The following is a 19,571-nucleotide window of genomic DNA, read 5'->3' on the forward strand; positions in this document are numbered from 1 at the left end:
TCTGACTCTCCCCATGTAACCTCCCAAACCACCCCCAGAAATAATTAATTCAAAAGATAATTCATATAGCTAAGGAGGTTTTTGTTACAGAATTATCTGCATATAAGGCTCATAAAATATATTTCACAGAAACCAGTTATATTTTTTAAAGATAAATAACAATCCAATAAAATTCAAGGTTTGACACTCAGATAATTTTTCAACTTAAAATAAAATTACCTGTAGTAACCCTCCATCATCAAACCGTAGTACTTCTATTATGCTCTCCGACTGAATAAATGCTGTGAAGGAAACAAAACACACTATCACTTTACAGAAACATAAATCTGATTTAAATAAATATCTTTTACCTTAAGATTAATAAATACAATTATATATTTTAAAAAACATACTGCTTGAGGGTGATGGTTAAAGAGGAAAGTGCAATCCTTCAGGATTTTAGCAACTATAAAATACTATAAAATAAAACAAGACAACCTATTTAGAAAGTAGTTGTAACAACCTATAGGCTGTGTACGCCAGCTGCCAAATATATTTCTGCCATACTTCCAGAAAGCACAAACAAATTAAACTAGATGCAGCTGATTATTTTCACCAACAGTTAACTGAAAATATCACAAGCACATGGAAAAGATCATCAAAGGGTTCAATTACCCCCAAAAAAGATTAAAAAAAGATAAGCTCTTTTATAGCGATAATAAGACCTGGAATCAACAGTTAAAAGAGACTTGGAGGGAGAACAGGCAAAGAAAATGGGAAAGGGAGATTATTGCACTCCAAGAAACTATGTACAATGCAAAGACAAGATATTTAAAAAGCTCACATACTTTTATCATATGGTCTGATTGTTGTACTCACAGGTATTCACCCAACTCATATGAAAACTTATATCCATACAAAAAGCTGCAAGCAATTCTGTATAGCAGTTCCATTCATAATCACTCTAAACTGAACACAGTCAAGATGATGTTCTTCAATAGACAAGTAGATAAACTACAGTCCCTCCACAAATGAAGTATTATTCAGTGATAAAAAGTGAAATAAAAAGCTACATACTGTTTGATTCCAAGTGTATGACACTCTGGAAAGGGTTATACTACAGAGATGGTAAAAAGACCAATGATTGATAGAAGTTTGGGAAGAGGAAAGAAGATGTAAGTGAAGCAAACGAAATCTTTCAGAGCAGTGGAACTATTCTGAAGGACACAGGAATGGAAGCTACACAGCACTATGCATTCATCAAGACAGAACTTTAGAGTGAACTTACTGTATGCAATTTAAAAAGTCATTTAGGAAACCAGGGGGTCCTGAGATGAAATGAATATGACAAAATAATTTAACTATATTACAAATGTATGAAACCACCTTACTGAAGTGTGGGTTAGAATGGAGAAAGGTGCTAACATGAGTCATGCGAAAGTGAGTGGAATCTATAAGACTAAAGGTAAAAGCCCAAAAGGAAAAGAAACTGTAAGCACTATACCCTAATTGATAAAGTCATTTCCCATGGGAGCTTGGGTTAACAATTCTCATGTCACTTCCATGTTTACTGGAACTGAACAATTAAAGACACAGAAAGTGAAAATCAGACTGGATTTAGAGTGTATGCCAAAGCAAGGGGAAGAAGCGATCATGATCCATGTGGTACTGAACTGAGTTGGCAACATCAATATGAACTCATATTTAGTTTAATATAGATGTATAGAAATATTCATGTTATGTATAGAAATATTCATAAATATGTGTGTATGAAAGGGTTATTAGCATACACATATTTTCTTGCTTTGTCAGTTGAGAGGGCCTATAAGTAATGACACCCCAGCAAGTGCTAACCATCCAAAAAAACCCCAAAATACTGTACTGATGAGAATTTGTCAAAGGGATATAAGAATTAACAGAAAGAGTTCCCATACAGCCAAACCTGTAACAACTTGAGCAGTACAACAGTTTTGGATTACAGCCCAAAATATAAAATAAATAGCCATGAGTCCATGCTGATATAAATAAATGATTGAATAAATAAATAAATGGAGGAGAAGATACAAGACTCCCAGGCAGAATTCTAAATAATTTATGGATCTAGAAGATGGAGGACAACTCCCCACCTTTTAACAAGTGTGGGATGCACATAGGGACTTCCTTCCAAAAACAGTATGAAAAGGAGGGGAAAAAAGAGTAATTTTACAGTGGAGAAATCTGACAAATGTGACCTCAGTCAGATGATCTAGGTCAACATCCCAAGTGAAATGTCATGTTGACAGTACGTATCCTTCATATGACATAATAAAAATGGTATCTTATCTTTGTGGTCTTCCTCCCCAAATCACATAACTCCAGTCTCATTATGAGAATCCCAACCAAGAAACATTCTACAAAATATCTGAGCAGTACTTCTGAAAACTGTCAAAGTCACCAAAAAGAAGTCAAGTCTAAGAGACTGTCTATCACAGACTGGTGCAGCCTAAGCGGATAGGACTACTAGATGTAATATGTTACCTAGGGGCGGATCCTAGAAAAGAAAAAGGAAATTACATAAAAACTAAGAAAATCTGAACAGGATTTTATTTTATCATGCACTGTGTGGCACCTGGTGGCTCAGTGGGTTAAAGCCTCTGCCTTCAGCTTAGGTCATGGTCTCAGGGTCCTGGGATCTAGCCCCACATTGGGCTCTCTGCTCAGCAGGGGGCCTGCTTCCTCCTCCTCTCTCTGCCTGCCTCTCTGCCTACTTGTGATCTCTGTCTGTCAAATAAATAAATAAAGACTTTAAAAAAAAATAATCATGCATTAATACCAGTTATTTGTTTAAAAAAAGTTACTATATTAATGTAAGGTGTTAATAGGGGAAAGGGTGGGGAGGATGGAAATTGTGGTATCTTCAAGGTGTTTATATAAATCTAAAGGTGTTTTAAAGTAAGTTTATTTCGGGGGGCTGCCTGGATGGCTCAGTCGGAAGAGCATGTGACTCCTGATCTTGGGTTTGTGAGTTTGAGCCCCACAAAAAAAACTTTAGTGAAATAAAAATTTGACTTTTAAAAAACAACATTCACTGACTCCTCTTTCTTGGTCTTTTGAGTATTCGTCAGGAAAGCTGCTTACTATTTCATCCCATATACCTGGCTTTTCCAGCCTGACTAAAGCTGAGCAGCAAGGTAGGATACCAGCTAATTAGATCACGTTACCTAACTGAATGGTATTTCCTACCTGCCGAGTATTACTTTTCCCTTGTTTTAGGAACCACATACCAATTTTATTTTGGGGAAGTTCTGTGTCAGTCTGCTCCACTGCTCATTCCCCATCAGTTCTCAATGTAGAGAACACTTCATAAATACTGAATGCATGAGGGAAATCCCACCTTTTTTGCTCAGATGCAAGTACCAGTATTTGCATTTGTTGATGCAAATGATCTCTTTCCGGTTTGTTATCTAGTCCTAGCTTGTGGTTAGTTTCAGATCCATACCCAGCCCATTACCCTCCCTTCCTCTACCTTTTAACATAAACTGAAATTTAGATGATCCAGAAAACATCTTTCAGTTATACTCCTGTTGAAGACAGATTTACTGATGTAAGAACACAATGAACTAACAAGATTTAGCTGAAGAGCTAGATGCTCACAATGGAAGAGACATAAAGTAGGAGCTCCCAGTTGGAAGCTTTCAGTAAGAAAGTACCAGAAACATGATCTATTTGGAGGCTGCTATTAGAGTTATGATAGATAGAGTTATGATATAATGACTATCACCTAACTTCCCATCATCAAGCTATATCAGACCTTTAGCTAATTGAGGAGAACTTTCCTACATAAAGATAATGACAGCAATATATTTGGTTGTATTGTATTTTTAATTAGGAGCTTTTTAAAAAACATGAATTACCTTAGTTGAAAAAGTTAGTAACAGCAGCTATTTCATAAAGACCTAAAAGGAAAATACTGTGTCATATATCATCAGTTTCCCTTAAAAGATATAGAAATGAGTAAGATTCAACACAGGCATGAAATAAAGCTAAGATATTTCCCTTTAAATGGTCAGTTATAAGAACTTCGAATTTTATGCCTAGAAAAATACAACTGACACCAGGTAAGTACTTAATCATTTAAAGCGTTAACAGTGTTGGGCTGTGAAATACAAAAAGTAACCTACGCAAGCCAAATTCCCCTGTTTCTGGATTCAAAACCACAACTTACAGCTATTTCCTCTCCTAAGAACTTTCCCCCTAATTTTGTATTTTAAATGAATCCCAGATTGTCCCAATGTTCCCCAGTTCAAACAGCAACCAGATGTAATAGAAATGAGAATAATATCCAATAATTATCATCACTATATTACTATTAGCCTTCAAACTAAAGGTATGACACAGACATTAGAGGTTCCATTTTAAAATAAGTAGGCACAATGTGGCTATGCTTGAGGACACCCAGCAAGAAAAGTGGCTAGAGTCAGACTATAAATTTCAGCAAAAGGACCCCAGAATCTATGGTCTAAACCTATCACTATTTACTTACAAAGTAAATTTGACATTATGACTTAATGGTACCTTGAAGCAACCTAATTTCTAAAATTCTGGCATATATTTCCAATAACAAGTGAGGAAAGAAGGAAGGGATTTCTATTTCTGGCTTTTATGATTTTGAAGGCATTAACTCTGTGTACCTGGGCTCCGTAAGATATACTTTAAGGTCCCTGTATCCGCCCACATTTCCATGATGTCTGAGAGGAATAAAGACATTTCCATACAGTGTAAAAATCTCCATTTGTCAGTCTTTAATCACTTTCAAAACAGAAGTTTAGAAATTGAGTTTGTTTACTTCCCAATTTCATTTAGTAATGAATGACACAAGCAAAATACCTTTGCTTTAAAGGCAAATTTTTCTCTACTGTAATTTCTTTTTTTTAGCTAGAGATTTCTTTTCCTGAATGTTACAATCTGCCTGTTTTCACACATCTTTGGAAATAATTGATGAAAACAATGAATGTAAATAAGCAGTAGAAATATGTGTCATATGGGTGTGTGTGTGTGTGTGTGTGTGTGTGCGTGTATGTATACCAGGCACTGGAATTCTAGGCTGTCACCACTGACTCTCTACCTTCTAGCCTTCATGGTCTCCTTACCCATAGGGAAGGAGGTTGGGCTAGTTAGGTAAGTGACTTTTTTTTAATAACTAGGAAGCAAAGAAAGGGCCACACAGGCAGGACTTGGAAGGGCACTCAAATCCTGGGTCAAACCACCACCCTGCCTGGAATATTCTTCTCCTGGCTAGTGTCTTCTCCTTCAAGTCTCTCCCAGAACACCATCGCTGACCCAGGTTTCCCATGACTGTTCCAAGCAGCTCTCAGTCATCCTCTATCATCTGCCCTATTCTAACTCATCACTTGTTCCTGGTTTGCTTGTCATCTAGCACAAAGTCTGAAAAACGGCAGATAAAAAAAAAAACTGGTTAAAATAATGGCATTATTATTTCAGAATTCATCACTGTTAATGATATTATCTTTTACAGTTACACTTGCTCAGGATTTTATTGCAACATACAATCACTAACAAAAATTTTTAAACATTCTGGACTAGATTTGTGTGGGTCCCTTCTATCTGTAAAGATACCCTGACTGAAACCTTGTTTCTCCCCCTCATTAATTTTCTTACCTGAAAGACGTAATATATACCTGTTATCTTCTTCCCACATTAAAAGTACAAAGGAATTTATATATGTCAAATTCTAATTTTACCAAGATCACTCAATATTACCAACCCCATAAAAGGCTGTGTCCATGTTATTTACTCCAAATCAAAAGATAAATTTATGCAACTCAGATAAGCCAGATACACACCACATATCCAAAGAGGTGTGGCACATATATTTTCAAAATTAACCTCACAGTTATGATAAAATATCATAATTAATTTTCATTTTATCCTGAAATGCTTAATTTATATAAAATGATCAATAAACTCTAAGTTTTAAAATGAATGTCTGAGAACCACCAACTACTCTAAATAAGCAACAGAAAATCACTAATACATTGAAGCATATCCTACTATGGTCCCCCTTCCCAGCACAAGCAGGGATTAGGGGGAGCACTAGAGGCACTATATAAAACAAGCAGATCAAAATAATAATATAAAGGCTCTTAAACTATTCTGCAACCATAGCTCACAAAAGGATCTCTGTGATAAACCTAAACAGGCTGACTGCCTGCTAAAATAAAAAATTTAAGTAGTATCCATACATAATAGAATCAACCCAAGTGTCCACCAACAGATGAGTGAACAAACAAAACCAGATATATAAATACAATGGAATATCATTCAGCAATAAAAATGAAGTTCTCATATATGCTACAAACACGGATGGACCTTGAAAATATTATGCTAAGTGAAATACATCAGACCCCGAAGGACTAATATTGTGATTCCACTTAAATGAAATATTTAATTAAATATTAAATGAAATATTTAATACAGGCAAATTTACTGAGACAGCAAATACATCAGAGGTTACCAGGGGATGAAGTAAGGGGGAGTGGGAGTTGTTGCTTAATGGCCACTGAGTCTCTGTCTGGGATGATGAAAAAGTTTTGAATAGATAACGGTAATGATGGCACAACAGTGAATATAATTAATGTTACTCTATAAAAATAATAGTGGTTTGTGTTACATATGTGTTAAAGTTTTTTTTTAATTCCTGCAGACAATTAAAAAAAAAAAACCAAACTACACACTACATCTCATTAACTTGGACCAAAAAACAAAACACAAAAACACAACTATTAACAAACTATTAACAAATTGAATCCAGCAATGTATAAAAAAATTACACATCATGACCAATGAGATTTATTTAAGTTGTTTTTAAGATTTAAGCCAGTCTTGTACAATATATTTTAGTGTACTATTGTACACTATTAAGAGGCTACAGAAGAAAAATTACTTGACCATACTGACTGAAACAGAAAGTGTATTTGAGAAAACCCAACACACACTCATAACAAAAATTCTCAACAAGATTGGAGAAAAGTAGATCTACCTCAACCTTCAGGTAATACCTTACTTAATGGTTAAAGAATGAGACTGGGAACATCACAATAACAGAAGTTCTAGTCACTACAACAAAGCAAGAAAAAGAAAAACCTATACACTGGAAAAGAAATAACACTATCTCTATTTGCAGGTTACATAACTATCTATATAAAAATCCCAATGACTCAAAAGCAAACAAATAAAAAACCACCTATATCTAATAAGCAAATTAGCAAAGTTGCAGAATAAAGGTCAAATCCCCAAAATCAACTGCATTTCTACATATTAACAACAAACATATGGAAACCAAAATTAAAACCACCGTACCATTTTTTAAATACATGAAAAAATTAGATATTAAATCTAAGATAACAAGTACAGAATAATATACCTAAATACACTAAATGCCAATGGAAAAAAATCTTTAAAAGACTGAAATAAATGTGGAGATATACCATGTTCATGGATTAGAAGAGTCAAAATAGTAAAGATGTCAATTCTTCCCACACAAACCTATAGATTTAACACAAAACCTATGAAAATACCAGGATGATTATTTGCAGACTAACACAAGCTTATTTTAAAAATTAGATGGAAAGGCATAAACCCAAGAATTACTAAAACAATCTTCAAAAATAAGAATGAAGTGGGAGGTATCACTCTAACAGATATTATATCTTACAATACCTGTATCATTAGAGCATGCTATTGTGGACAAATAGACATATAAACCACTCAGACAGAAAGAAAACCTAGAAGTAGACCCAAACGAATATCCCCACCTGATTTTGACAAAACTACAAAAGTAATTCACTGGACAAAGTACAACTTTTCCAAAACACACAAACAAACAAACAAGCAACTAGACATCCATAGGCAAGAACCAAAATACCTTAATCTCACTTCTTTACAAAACTAACTCAAAAGGGATCATGGATCTAAAATGCAAAACTGTGACACCTTAAAAAAATAGTTAATGAAAAAATCTTCAAGATCCAAGGCTAGGAAAAGAGTTGTTAGAATTGACACCAGAATCACAATTCAGGAAAGATAAAACTGAAAAACTGTACCTCATCAAAATCTAGAACTTTTACCCTCCAGTGACCCTGTTAAGACAAGGGCAAAAACTACAAAAGGTGAAAACTGGAGTGGATATTTGTGTAAACATATATTCAACAAAGCGATAGAATCTAGAATATACAAATAACTCTCAAAACTGAAGAAATAATCCAATTAGAAAAGAGGCAAAAGAGAAACAGACGTTTCACCAAAATAAGTAATAAGATGGCAAAATGAGTGCAAGATAAGGCATGCAACATCATTAGCCAACAGGGAAATGCAAACTAAAACCACATTATGAGAATGGCAAAAATTAAACTCAGCTATCAGAATGTCAATACCCAAGTCATGATAGTGTAGTGTTCTTTCACAAGATGTTGCCATTGAGACAATCTAGGTAGCCTGAGGTGATGGATAAAAGGCCAAAGGATAACCCAATGCTAGAGCTTTTTAAAAGGAAAAGTTGGGAATGAGATGTCCATATGGGCTATAAAAAGCTATGGCATCTTGGGTCGCCAGAATGGCTCCATTCGTTAAGCGTCCACCTTCTTCCTGGGTGGTTATTCCAAAGTCCTGGGATCAAGTCCAGCATAGAGTTTCTTGCTCAGTAGGGAGCCTGCTTCTCCCTCTGCTTCTGCCCCTACCCCTTGTTTGAGCACTCTCTCTCTCTCTCCCAAATAAATAAAATCTTAAAAAACCAAAAACCAGAAAGCTATAACATCTTCTAGGCAATCTAGAAGACCATGTGCAAGGGGGCTGTACATATACTCAGGAAAGACCTGAAGGCCTAAATGCTCTCATACCTGACTGAGGCTCTGTGTGAGCAGGATGTGAAGGCTAAGGCCTAATGGTCAACTGCCTGGATAGTGAACGTGTGCTGCAAGAGCCTCTCAGCAGAGACTGAGAGAATTACTCATTCCAGGCATTTAAGGGAACCTCTGTTCAATTTACTGGCTGACCATAAGACTAACCAAGCCAACTGCACTGACCATTTATGACAAATAAGAGACTTAAAAGAATTAGTTCAGAAAAGACAACAAAAGAAACAAATAGCAACAACAACAAACCTGGGAAGGGGAAAAATCTGATTGTCAGTTGCCACATTACATATTACTTTAAATGTCCAGTTCTCAATATAAAGTTGAAAGGCAAATGTATGGCCCATACAAAGGAGAAGGGATATTCAATAGAAAGTGCTGCTGAAAAAGCCCAGATGCTGGCATTATTAAACACTTCAAGTCACCTGTATTAAAAATGTTCAAAGAATTAAAGGAAACCATGGGTAAAGAACTAAAAGTATGAAAATGATGTCCCACAAAGAATATTAATAAGGAAAATGAATTTGTTGGAAAATCAAACTAAAAAGTGCAGCAACTGAAATTCCCTAGTTTTTAGTCAACTATTATAAGCAATATTTAAAAAGGGGGGGGCAAAATGTGGCCTATACACAGGGAAAAAATACAGTGGAGAGAAACTGTCCCTAAGGAAGTCTAGACATAGGACTTATTAGGAAAAAAATGTTCCATAAATTAAGTATGTTAGAAACAAAGGAAAATATATGCCAAAAAAACAAATCCTAAGGGAAAACATGAGAATGTTGTCTCACCAAATAGAAAACATCGACTAAAATTAGAAACCAATAACGCGGTATAGCGAAGGAAACTCAGAAAGTATGTGGAAATCAAAAAACAATCCTATGAATGGATAAAGAAGATGTGATACATACACACACATGCAATGGAATTACTTGCCATAAAAAAGAATGAAATCTTGCCATTTGCAACAATGTGGATGGAGATAGAGTATTGTGCTAAACAAAATAATTCAGAGAAAGACCAATACCCCATGATTTCACTCATATGTGGAATGTAAGAAATGAAACAAATGAACAAAGAGGAAAAGAAGAGCGAGGGAGGCAAATCAAGAAACACACTCTTAACTATAGAGAATGAAGTGATTAGCAGAAGGGAGGTGGGAAGGGGAATGGGTTAAATAGGCAATGGGTATTAAAGAGGGCACCTGTGATGAACACTAGGTATTGTATGTAAATGATAAACCACTAATTTCTACAACTGAAACTAATATTGCACTGTATGTTAACTATATGAAATTTAAATAAATACCTAGAAGAAAAAAAAATCCTAAATAACTAATGTGTCAAATAAGAAATCAGAAGAAAAATTAGAAAATATATTTTGAAAGAAACAAAAACCAAGGCACAAAATACCAAAACTTACAAAATGCAGGGAAAACAGGGCTTAGAAGAAAATTTATAGCTGTTCTGTGTCTATATTAAAATAAAACAAAGATCTCAAACAGCCTAACCTACCATCTTAAGAAACTAGAAAAAGAGCAAATCAAGCCCAACCTAAGTAGAAAGAAGAAAATAATACAAGTTAGAGTGAAAATAAATAAAATTGAGAAAAGAGAAATTAATGAACAAAAATATGGTTCTTTTGAAAACATCAAAACTGACAAATTTTTAGCTTAGGCAAACAAAAAATTCATGAATGAAACAGGGAATATGACTGCAGACCTAACAGAAATAAAAAAGAACCTTACAGAGAAGTAATTAAAGAAGAGTAACTAGCAACAACTACACACTAACAACTCAGCCCATATGAAATGAACAAATAAATACCTAGAAAGACACAAACTACTGAAATTAACTGAAGAATAAACAGAAAATCTGAATGGATTTATAACAAGAGGTTGAATTAGTAATCAAAACATCTTCCTACAAAAAAAAGCTTAGGGACATATAGTTTCACTGATGAATTTTACCAAATGTTTAAAGAATTAACAACAGTATTTCACAAACTCCTCCAAATTTTAACAGAGAAGGAAACAGTTCCCAACTTTTTCTATGAGGTCTTAATACTCTGAAACCAAAAATCAGATAAAGCCATCACAAGAAAAGAAACTATAGACCAATATCCCTTATGAATATGGATACTGAGTTCTCAACAAAATACAGCAAACCACACCCAGCAACATATGCAGAAGATAATCTAAATAAATGGGAAGACACTTGGTGTTAAAAGTTTGCAAAACTTAGCAATGCTGAGATTGCTATATTCCCCCCAACTGCTTGCTTTTTTCTAAATTGATAATTTGACCCTAAAATTCTTAAGAAAATGCAAGGGACCCATAATAGCCAAAACCATCTTGAAAAAGAACATAGTGGAAGACTCACATTTCTTGATTTCAAAACTTACTTAGCGTAACAAAGCTACACTAATCAAGACAGTGTGGTAGTAGGAATTAAGATAAATGTACAGATTAATGGAATAGAACTGAGAGTCCAGAAAGATCAATCACATTTATGAGCAATCGATTTATGAAGGCGTGCCAAGAAATTCAGGGGAGCAAAGGATGGTCTTTTCAACAAACGATGTTGGGAAAACTGACTAACTGCATGCAAAAAAATGAAGCTGGACTCTACAGCTCAAACCACATGCAAAAAGCAACTCTAAATGGATCGAAAATCTGAGTTTAAGTGCTATAAAACCCTTAGAAGATAACAAGTGAAGTCTTCCCAACCTTGGATTAGGCAATACTTTTCATCTGAGATAGCTAAGCAATCAAAGACAAATACAGACACACTGGACCTCAGAATAAAAGCCTTTATGCTTCAAAGGGCACAATCAAGAAAGTAAAAAAGATAACCCACAGAATGGGAAATTTTTGCAAATGATACATCTGTTAAAGATATGTACACAGACTACATACAGAGAACATTCACAACTCAATTAAAAAAAAAAAGACCAATTGGGATCAATTTTTTAAAATAGACAAGGAATCTGAATAAACATTTCTTTAAAAAAAAGGGGGGGAGGGCAGGGGAATAGCCAATAAACACATGAAAAGACACTCAAGAACAGTCCTCAGAGAAAAACAAATCAAAACCAAAGTAAGAAATAAGATACCACTTCACACATTCTAGGATGGCTATAATCAAAAAAGTATACAATAACAGGCATTGGCCAAGATGTGGAGAAACTGGAAACCAGTAAGCTGCTGGTGGGAGTAAAAAAATGGAGCAGCTACTTTTAAAAACAATTTGACAGTTATTCAAATAATAGGTGAATAATGTGAGTATTCTTAATTCTGTTTTGATTCTTAGAAATTTTCTGAAAACTTGAAAATATTCCAAATGAGAAGTTTAAAACATAAATATTTACGCAAGACTTATAAAATTTTGGGTGTCTAAACATGTTTACTCTTTTAAAAAAAAGCCATGTATCATGCTACAGTAAATGTCCACTTAACGTTAAGAGCTAAAACTCCAAAACTGCTAGAGATCAACATGAAAATTATAGTGACCTTAGGTTTGGCAAAGACTTCTTAAGTAGGATATAAAAAGTCATTAACTATATATAACTATATATAAATACAAAAAGATGCATTTCACTTAATTTTGTTTTTTAAACTTTTCTTTAAAAGATGCTGTTACAAAAGTATACACAGAAGACACAGACTGGAAATAAATACTTGACAAAACATTTTTCAGACAACAGATTTGTGTCCAGAATACGTAAAGAGCTCATGCAATTAAATTTTAAGAAAACAACACAATTTTTTAAATGCACAAAGATTTAAACAAACGTCCAAGCAAAGATACTATAAATGGTCCGGGGGGAAAAAAGCATATGAAAATATGGTCAAAATTCTCATTCAAGAAAAACAAATTAGAAGGCATCAGGGTCGGTCAATGGGTTAAGCCTCTGGCTTCTGCTCAGGTTAGGATCTCAAGAGTCTTAGGATTGAGGCCCACATGGGGCTCTCTGCTCAGTGGGTAGCCTGCTTCCCCCTCTCTCTCTGCCTGCCTCTCTGCCTGCTTGTGATCTCTCTCTCACTGTCAAATAAATAAATAAAATCTTAAAAAAAAAAAAAGAAAAGAAAAACAAATTAGAAATACAATGAGGATACCGATACATAACCCAATAAAATGACTAAAGTTAAAATTAAAATTTCTTAACATACCAAATGTTGGTAAGGATGTGGAGAAACTAGAAGTCTAACACATGCTGATGGAAATATAAAATGATACAACCACTCTGGAAAACAGGTTAGCATATCTTCCTCTTTTTTTTTTTTTTTAAAGATTTTATTACGTATTTATTTGACAGAAAGACAGCATGAGTAGCGGGGAGGAACAAGGGGAATGGGAGAAGCAGACTCTGTGCTGAGCAGGGAGCCCAACAAAGGACTTGATCCCAGGACCCTGAGATCATGACCTGAGCTAAAGGTAAGATGCTTAATCAGATGAACCACTCAGGTGTCTAGGTTAGCAGTTTCTTAAAGTTGCATTATGCTCCAGACATTCTACTCCTAGATATTTACCCAGAAGAAAATGAAACACATGTGCATACAAAGATCTGTAGATGAGTACTATATGAAGCCTTACCTGGAATAGCTCTAAAGAGGAAATTATCCACATTCCCATCAATGAACACATGAATAAACAAATTGTAGTATAACCGCACAATGGAATACTACTCAGCATTAAAAAGAAACAAACTATTAAAACATAAAATATCATGAATGAATCTCAAAATAATTATGCTGAATAAAAGAAGGCAGACAGGGGCACCTGGGTGGCTCAGGGAGTTAAGCCTCTGCCTTTGGGTCATGATCTCAGGGTCCTGGGATCGAGCCCCACATTGGGCTCTCTCCTCGGCGGGGAGCCTGCTTCCCCCTCTCTCTCTGCCTGACTCTCTGCCTACTTGTCATTTCTCTCTGTCCAAAAAATAAATAAATAAATAAATAAATAAAAATAAAGAAGGCAGACAAAAAATACATACTATATGGGATCTGTTTATATAAAATTTTAGAATATGCACACTGATCTATAATTATTAAACAGAAAACAAAAGGGAAGTTGCTTGGGTCTAAAGGAGTAGGAAGTAGATTACAAAGGGTCACAAAGAAACTTTAGTAGGAGGGTGAATAATGTTCATTATCTTTAGTGGGGTGACAGTTTCACCTGTTTATACATGGGTTGAAATTCAAACTGCACATTTTAAATGTGTACGGCTTATTATATGTCAATTTACTGCAACAAACCTTCCTATAAAAAGTTAAAATTCCTTTCTGTATTCTACACATGGTCTGTTTCTTTGGTTCTTTGGTTCTTTTTATACAACAGTTTTTGAAGGATTCCAAATCACATCTCATCTTAACTATATGGAGGGAATTTTCTTCATAAGCATAACCATTCTCCTTTTCTTATTCCTTACACCTGCATACTCAACCAGCCTATTACATTGAAATATTTCCCCTCAGAAATACCTAACTTTCATGTGATGATGATGGCTATCAATCTCATTAAGCTAAACAGAATCTTGTAGAATATCCAAAATTTTAACACAAATGAGACAGACAAATAAACGCCTATCAAACCAATATTTAACCATAGCATCAAAGCAGTAAATGGGTGGGGCACCTAGGTGGCTCAGTTGGTTAAGCAGCTGACTCTTGATTTTGACTCAGGTCGTGACCTCAAGGTCCCTTACACTGGGCTCCTGCTCAGCAGGAAGTCTGCTTGGGGATTCTCTCTCCCTCCCCCGCTGTCCCTCCCCCATCCTGCACGTGCACATGTGCTCCAACAAATAAATACAACCTTTAAATATACAAAGCAGCAAATGGGAAAAAGGTTTTCCCAGTGAAAAATACTGGCAAAGATTTGTATCCTACATTTTCATCTAGATGACAATTATAAAGTATATACATATATAAAAATGTAAAAACCCGTATTTAAGGATGTATATTCTTTAATGAATGAATAGAAGTTATGCTTCAATTTAAAAATTTCGTCAATATTTGAGGGTACCAGTTCTATAGTTCACAGACATTCCTACCTTATTCCAAACACGTCTCTGTGGCTTTGGAGCCCCAGTCCTCTCTCCAGTATGCTCTGAGCCCACATGCCTAAACCTCCTATCCCTCTTGGTACCCCTCCAGACTCCAGTAAAGACCATCAGGCAAGGGCCTCTCTACAGGATATTCTCGCTCATGTGGTAACAGACTGGGGATACAGTAAATCTCAGCAACCTTGCAGAAATAGTGTTTGACTTTTTTTTTCTCTCTTTTTTTTTTTAAACATTAAGGGTACCTTAGAAATCTCACAGAAGTCGAATGAGTTCAGAGCCAGTACTAGGACACCAGTTTGCTAATTCCTAGAGCCCTGTATTTACACACCTACATCCTAACTTTTTAGCTCAGATTCCAAACCAGTCTTACACAACACAATTAAAAACTACTCAGTTGTAAACCTGTAACCAAAGATTACTAAAATTTGAGCCAATAAATTCAAAAAGAGGAATTAACTTTATGAGACACTAATGGCATCATAACAGCCTAAATTTACAATAGAGGGGGAAGTACAGTGAACTAGGACATAGCCAACAAACCAAGAGGAACTCATTTCCTAGAGAACATAGTTTTAGGATTTACCAGAGTCGCCCTTTTTTTTTTTTTTTCCCATTTTAAAATTAAAATGACTGACCAATAAGAACAGAACCAAAGAGGAGCGCCTCTGCTGTCAGCTCAAGTCAGGATCATGGAGTGCCAGAACTGAGCCCGTCATTGGGCTCCCTGCGTAGCGGGGAGTGTGCTTCTCCCTCTGCGCCTCATCCTGTTCCTGCTCTTTCTCTCTCAAATAAATAAATAAAATCTTAAAAAAGGTAAAAAAAAAAAAAAAAAAAAAGGAATGGAACCAAAGGGATACAAATACACTAACAACTCAAGTGATGGTGGAGACTCACATTAAATACGATCTGACATATTTTATTTTATTTTTTTTAAAGATTTTATTTATTTATTTGACAGAGAGAGATCACAGTAGACAGAGAGGCAGGCAGAGAGAGAGAGAGGGAAGCAGGCTCCCTGCTGAGCAGAGAGCCCAATGCGGGACTGGATCCCAGGACCCTGAGATCATGAACTGAGCCGAAGGCAGCGGCCTAACCCACTGAGCCACCCAGGCGCCCCATCTGACATATTTTAAATGGCAAAATTCCCTTTGATTATGTGAAACTGATCTAAAGTGGTTAGAAAAACATGGTCTCATTTAAATTTGGCATGTAGGTTCTGGTCTACTTCTGTGGCCAATAGTTCAAAAGACAATTTAGTTTTGTAACAAGGCTTTGTAATGCTATGCTTAACTGTTTCACTCTTCTAGCCCTGCCTGAGCTCCCAGTGGGTAACTTCTGGGGACACAAAGGGGTGGAAGGCACTTCCTTTGGTCCCCATGGTATGATTACATGACTGGGTAAAGGAATGCCAGGCCTGTGGGTGAAAAGTATTTATTGTGGCCTGTTTTCTTGGTCATCCCACTGGTGAGTGAGCTTCCCATTCTCTCTCTATTGCCATGGGCAGACCAGGACCATCAATGCCGTTGGGTAAATATCTCATCGCTAGGTCCCCTTTCCTGGTTTTTCTGTTTGTCTATGTCTGTTGACAATTCTAAGTTTTAGGCCCCTCCAGTGTGGCATATATAGGAAACAAAAAGAAAATACAGGGAATCTACCATAGTGTCATCCTTCAAGTCCTAAAGTCCCTAGCCAGTCCACCTTCTTTCTACCTTTCAGAATCTTTTAGTGTTTGTCTATTAAGTTGTTTCCAAGATATTTTGTTTTATTTAGAGGTGAGGAACAGGGAAAAGTAAGCCTATGCCATCCTACTAAACCTAAAAAAGTAAATGCTTCGTAAAATAAAGATTTAAATTGACCCAGAGTCTCCTAACAGAAAACATGTTTAAATACAATAGGAAATGACTCATTATAACACAAGACCACACAATGTAAATGAGAAAAGACAATCAACCGGAGCCAAAACTAAGATAAATCCAATGCTGGACCCGACAAAGATTTTAAAGCTGCATAATATTAAAAAAGGAAATAAAAATGCATAATAATGTTTCAATAAGTAGTTATAAATTCCTTTGAGAAAAATGAAAAATACAAACCTCAGGTAAGAAATGTAAGTTTAGGGTGGGAGGATGAGGTAGTTGGGTGATGGGCATTAAGGAAGGCACGTGATATGATGAACAGTGGGTGTTATACCCAACTGATGAATTGTAGTGATGAACACTGCATCTGAAACTAATGATGTATTATATGTTGGCTAACTGAATTTAAATAATAATAATTAAAAAAGAAGTACGTTATAAAAAATGTCAATTATAAAACTGAAGGCTCTTAATTGAAAATTAAGGAATTAAAAAGAAGATTCTGTAAGATCAAAAACTCCCCAAATTTGGTGAAAGATATAAACCTTCAAAACAAATCCCAGGCAGGATAAACCCAAAGATCATGCCAGGACATGTCACAAGTAAACTGCCAAAAACTGGACAAAAAGTTTTAAAAGCAACCTATGAGAAATGACATATTACCTACAGCAGAACAGCAATTCTTAGGGCAGTGGATTTCTCATCTGAACCCACGGAGGCCTGAAGGAAGTAGCACATTTTGTAAGTGCTGTCAATTGTGAATTCTACATCCAGCAAATCATCCTTCAGGAAAGGCAGAAAAATTAAAATATTATCAGATGAAAAGAACCTAAATACTTCATCACTACCATGCTTACCCCTAAAGAATGGCTAAAGAAACCTCCTCCCAAAGAAAGGAAATGATAAAAACAGATTTGGAAACAAGAATAAAGAAAGAGGAAAAACAAACAAACAAAAAAGAATAAAGAAAGATTTTAAAAACAGGGATAAATATAATAGACTACCTTTCCTCAGGAGTTTCTTAAATCATACTTGATGGGTGAGACAAAATTATAACAACATCTGTTGTGTTCAATGTATGGACAGGAAATGCTTCTATCTACCGACCTACCTACCTACCCAAGTAGGCTCCAGGCCTAGCATGGAGCCCAATGTGGGGCTTGAACTCATGACCTTGAGATCAAGATTTGAGCTGAGATCAAGAGTCAGATTGCTTAACAGACTGAGCTACCCAGGTGCCAGCAGAAATTATATTTTAAAAGATGAGGAGGGTAATGGTATCTTAATGAAAGCAAGTTTTTGTGGCACCTGGCTAGCTTAGTCATACAGCTTGCAGTTCTTGATCTCAGGGTGTTGAGTTCAAGCCCCATGCTGAGCATGAGCCTACATAAGAAAAAAAAAAGAAAAGGAAAAAGGCAAGGTTTTAATACTACAAACCAGTAAAACATTGATATGGGTAGGCTGTGATGAGTTACAAATGGTAGTGTAATGTGCAGAACAACTACTAGGAAAAATATATAAAAGCAATACTTAAAAACAATATAAATAAAACAAGATGGAATCCTTCAAAAAAGGATTCTTTTAGGGGTTCCTAAGTGCCTCAGTTGGTTAAGCATCTGCCTTCAGTTCAGGTCATGATCCCAGGGTCTTGGGATAGAGCCCTGTATTAGACTCCCTGCTTGGCAGGAAGTCTGCTTCTCCCTCTTCCTCTAACCCTCCCTTGGGCTCTCACTCACTCTATCTTTCCCTCAAATGAATAAATTAAAAATATTTTTAAAATAACAGTAATTTTAACTGTATTAACAACAAAAGGATTCTTTTAAAAAAGAGCAAAATAAAACCAAAGAAAGTAGAAAGAAGGAAATAATATAAATAACAAAAATCCATGAAACTGAAAAACAGGAAAATAACAGAAAAGAACACCAAAATCTAGTTCTTTGGGAAAAAGAAATCAACAAAATTAATAAGCGTCCAAAAAAACTAACACACTAAAAAGAAAAGACAGAAATCACCAATACCAGGAATGAAGCAGGGGATAGCACTATAACCGCTACAGCCATTAAAAGGTTAATAAGAGAATACAATGAATAACTTCACTCTCATAAATTGGACAACTTAAAAAAACTGAACACTTCCTGAAAAAACACAAAATACCAAAGCTCAACCAAGAAGCAGATGGCCAGTATATATTTATAGTCATTAAATACAATGAATTTGGAAGATCTCCCCCAAAAGAAATCCTTAGGCACAGATGACTTTACTGAAGATCTTTATCAAACACTTAAAGAAGAAACAGCACCAATTCTACTTAAACTATCCCTGAAAATAGAAAATGGGAATACTTCCCAACTTTACGATGTTAATACTACCTTGATACTAAAGCCAGACAAAAACACGACAAAAATTTTTTTTTAGAACTCTAGGCCAATATGCCTCATTAACTTAGATATAAAAACCCTCAACAAAAAACCAGCAAACTGAATTTAGTAATGTAAAAAAGGAACTATATACCATGACTGATTAGGATTTATTCAGCATATGAAAGACTAACTCAAATATCTAAAAATCAATCCATGGAATCTACTACAGATAAACTTTTTTTAAAACCCTGCATGATCTAAACAAATGATGCAGAAAAAGCTTTTCACAAAACCCAACACCCATTCATTATACAAATTCTCAACAAAGAACAAAATGAAATTTCCTTTACACTATAAAAGAGCATCTGTTAACATCATCATTAATAGTAAATGAATGATAGCCCCCCAAA

The 19,571-nt window shown here is 35.4% G+C and overlaps 1 protein-coding gene across 1 annotated transcript in view; it reads right to left on the reverse strand.

The window, feature by feature from the left end:
* TMEM131 (transmembrane protein 131) overlaps positions 1–19,571 on the reverse strand; it is a 210,067-nt gene that overhangs the window by 155,083 nt on the left and 35,413 nt on the right. The window contains exon 2 of the mRNA XM_045077772.1: positions 220–281. Within this exon, the coding sequence (XP_044933707.1) occupies positions 220–281 (62 nt within the window). The remainder of the gene's footprint in view (positions 1–219; positions 282–19,571) is intronic.

The sequence above is a fragment of the Mustela putorius genome, unplaced genomic scaffold (genome assembly GCF_011764305.1).
Source record: "Mustela putorius furo isolate JIRA1106 unplaced genomic scaffold, ASM1176430v1.1 tig00000224_pilon_pilon_pilon, whole genome shotgun sequence".
NCBI lineage: Eukaryota > Metazoa > Chordata > Mammalia > Carnivora > Mustelidae > Mustela > Mustela putorius.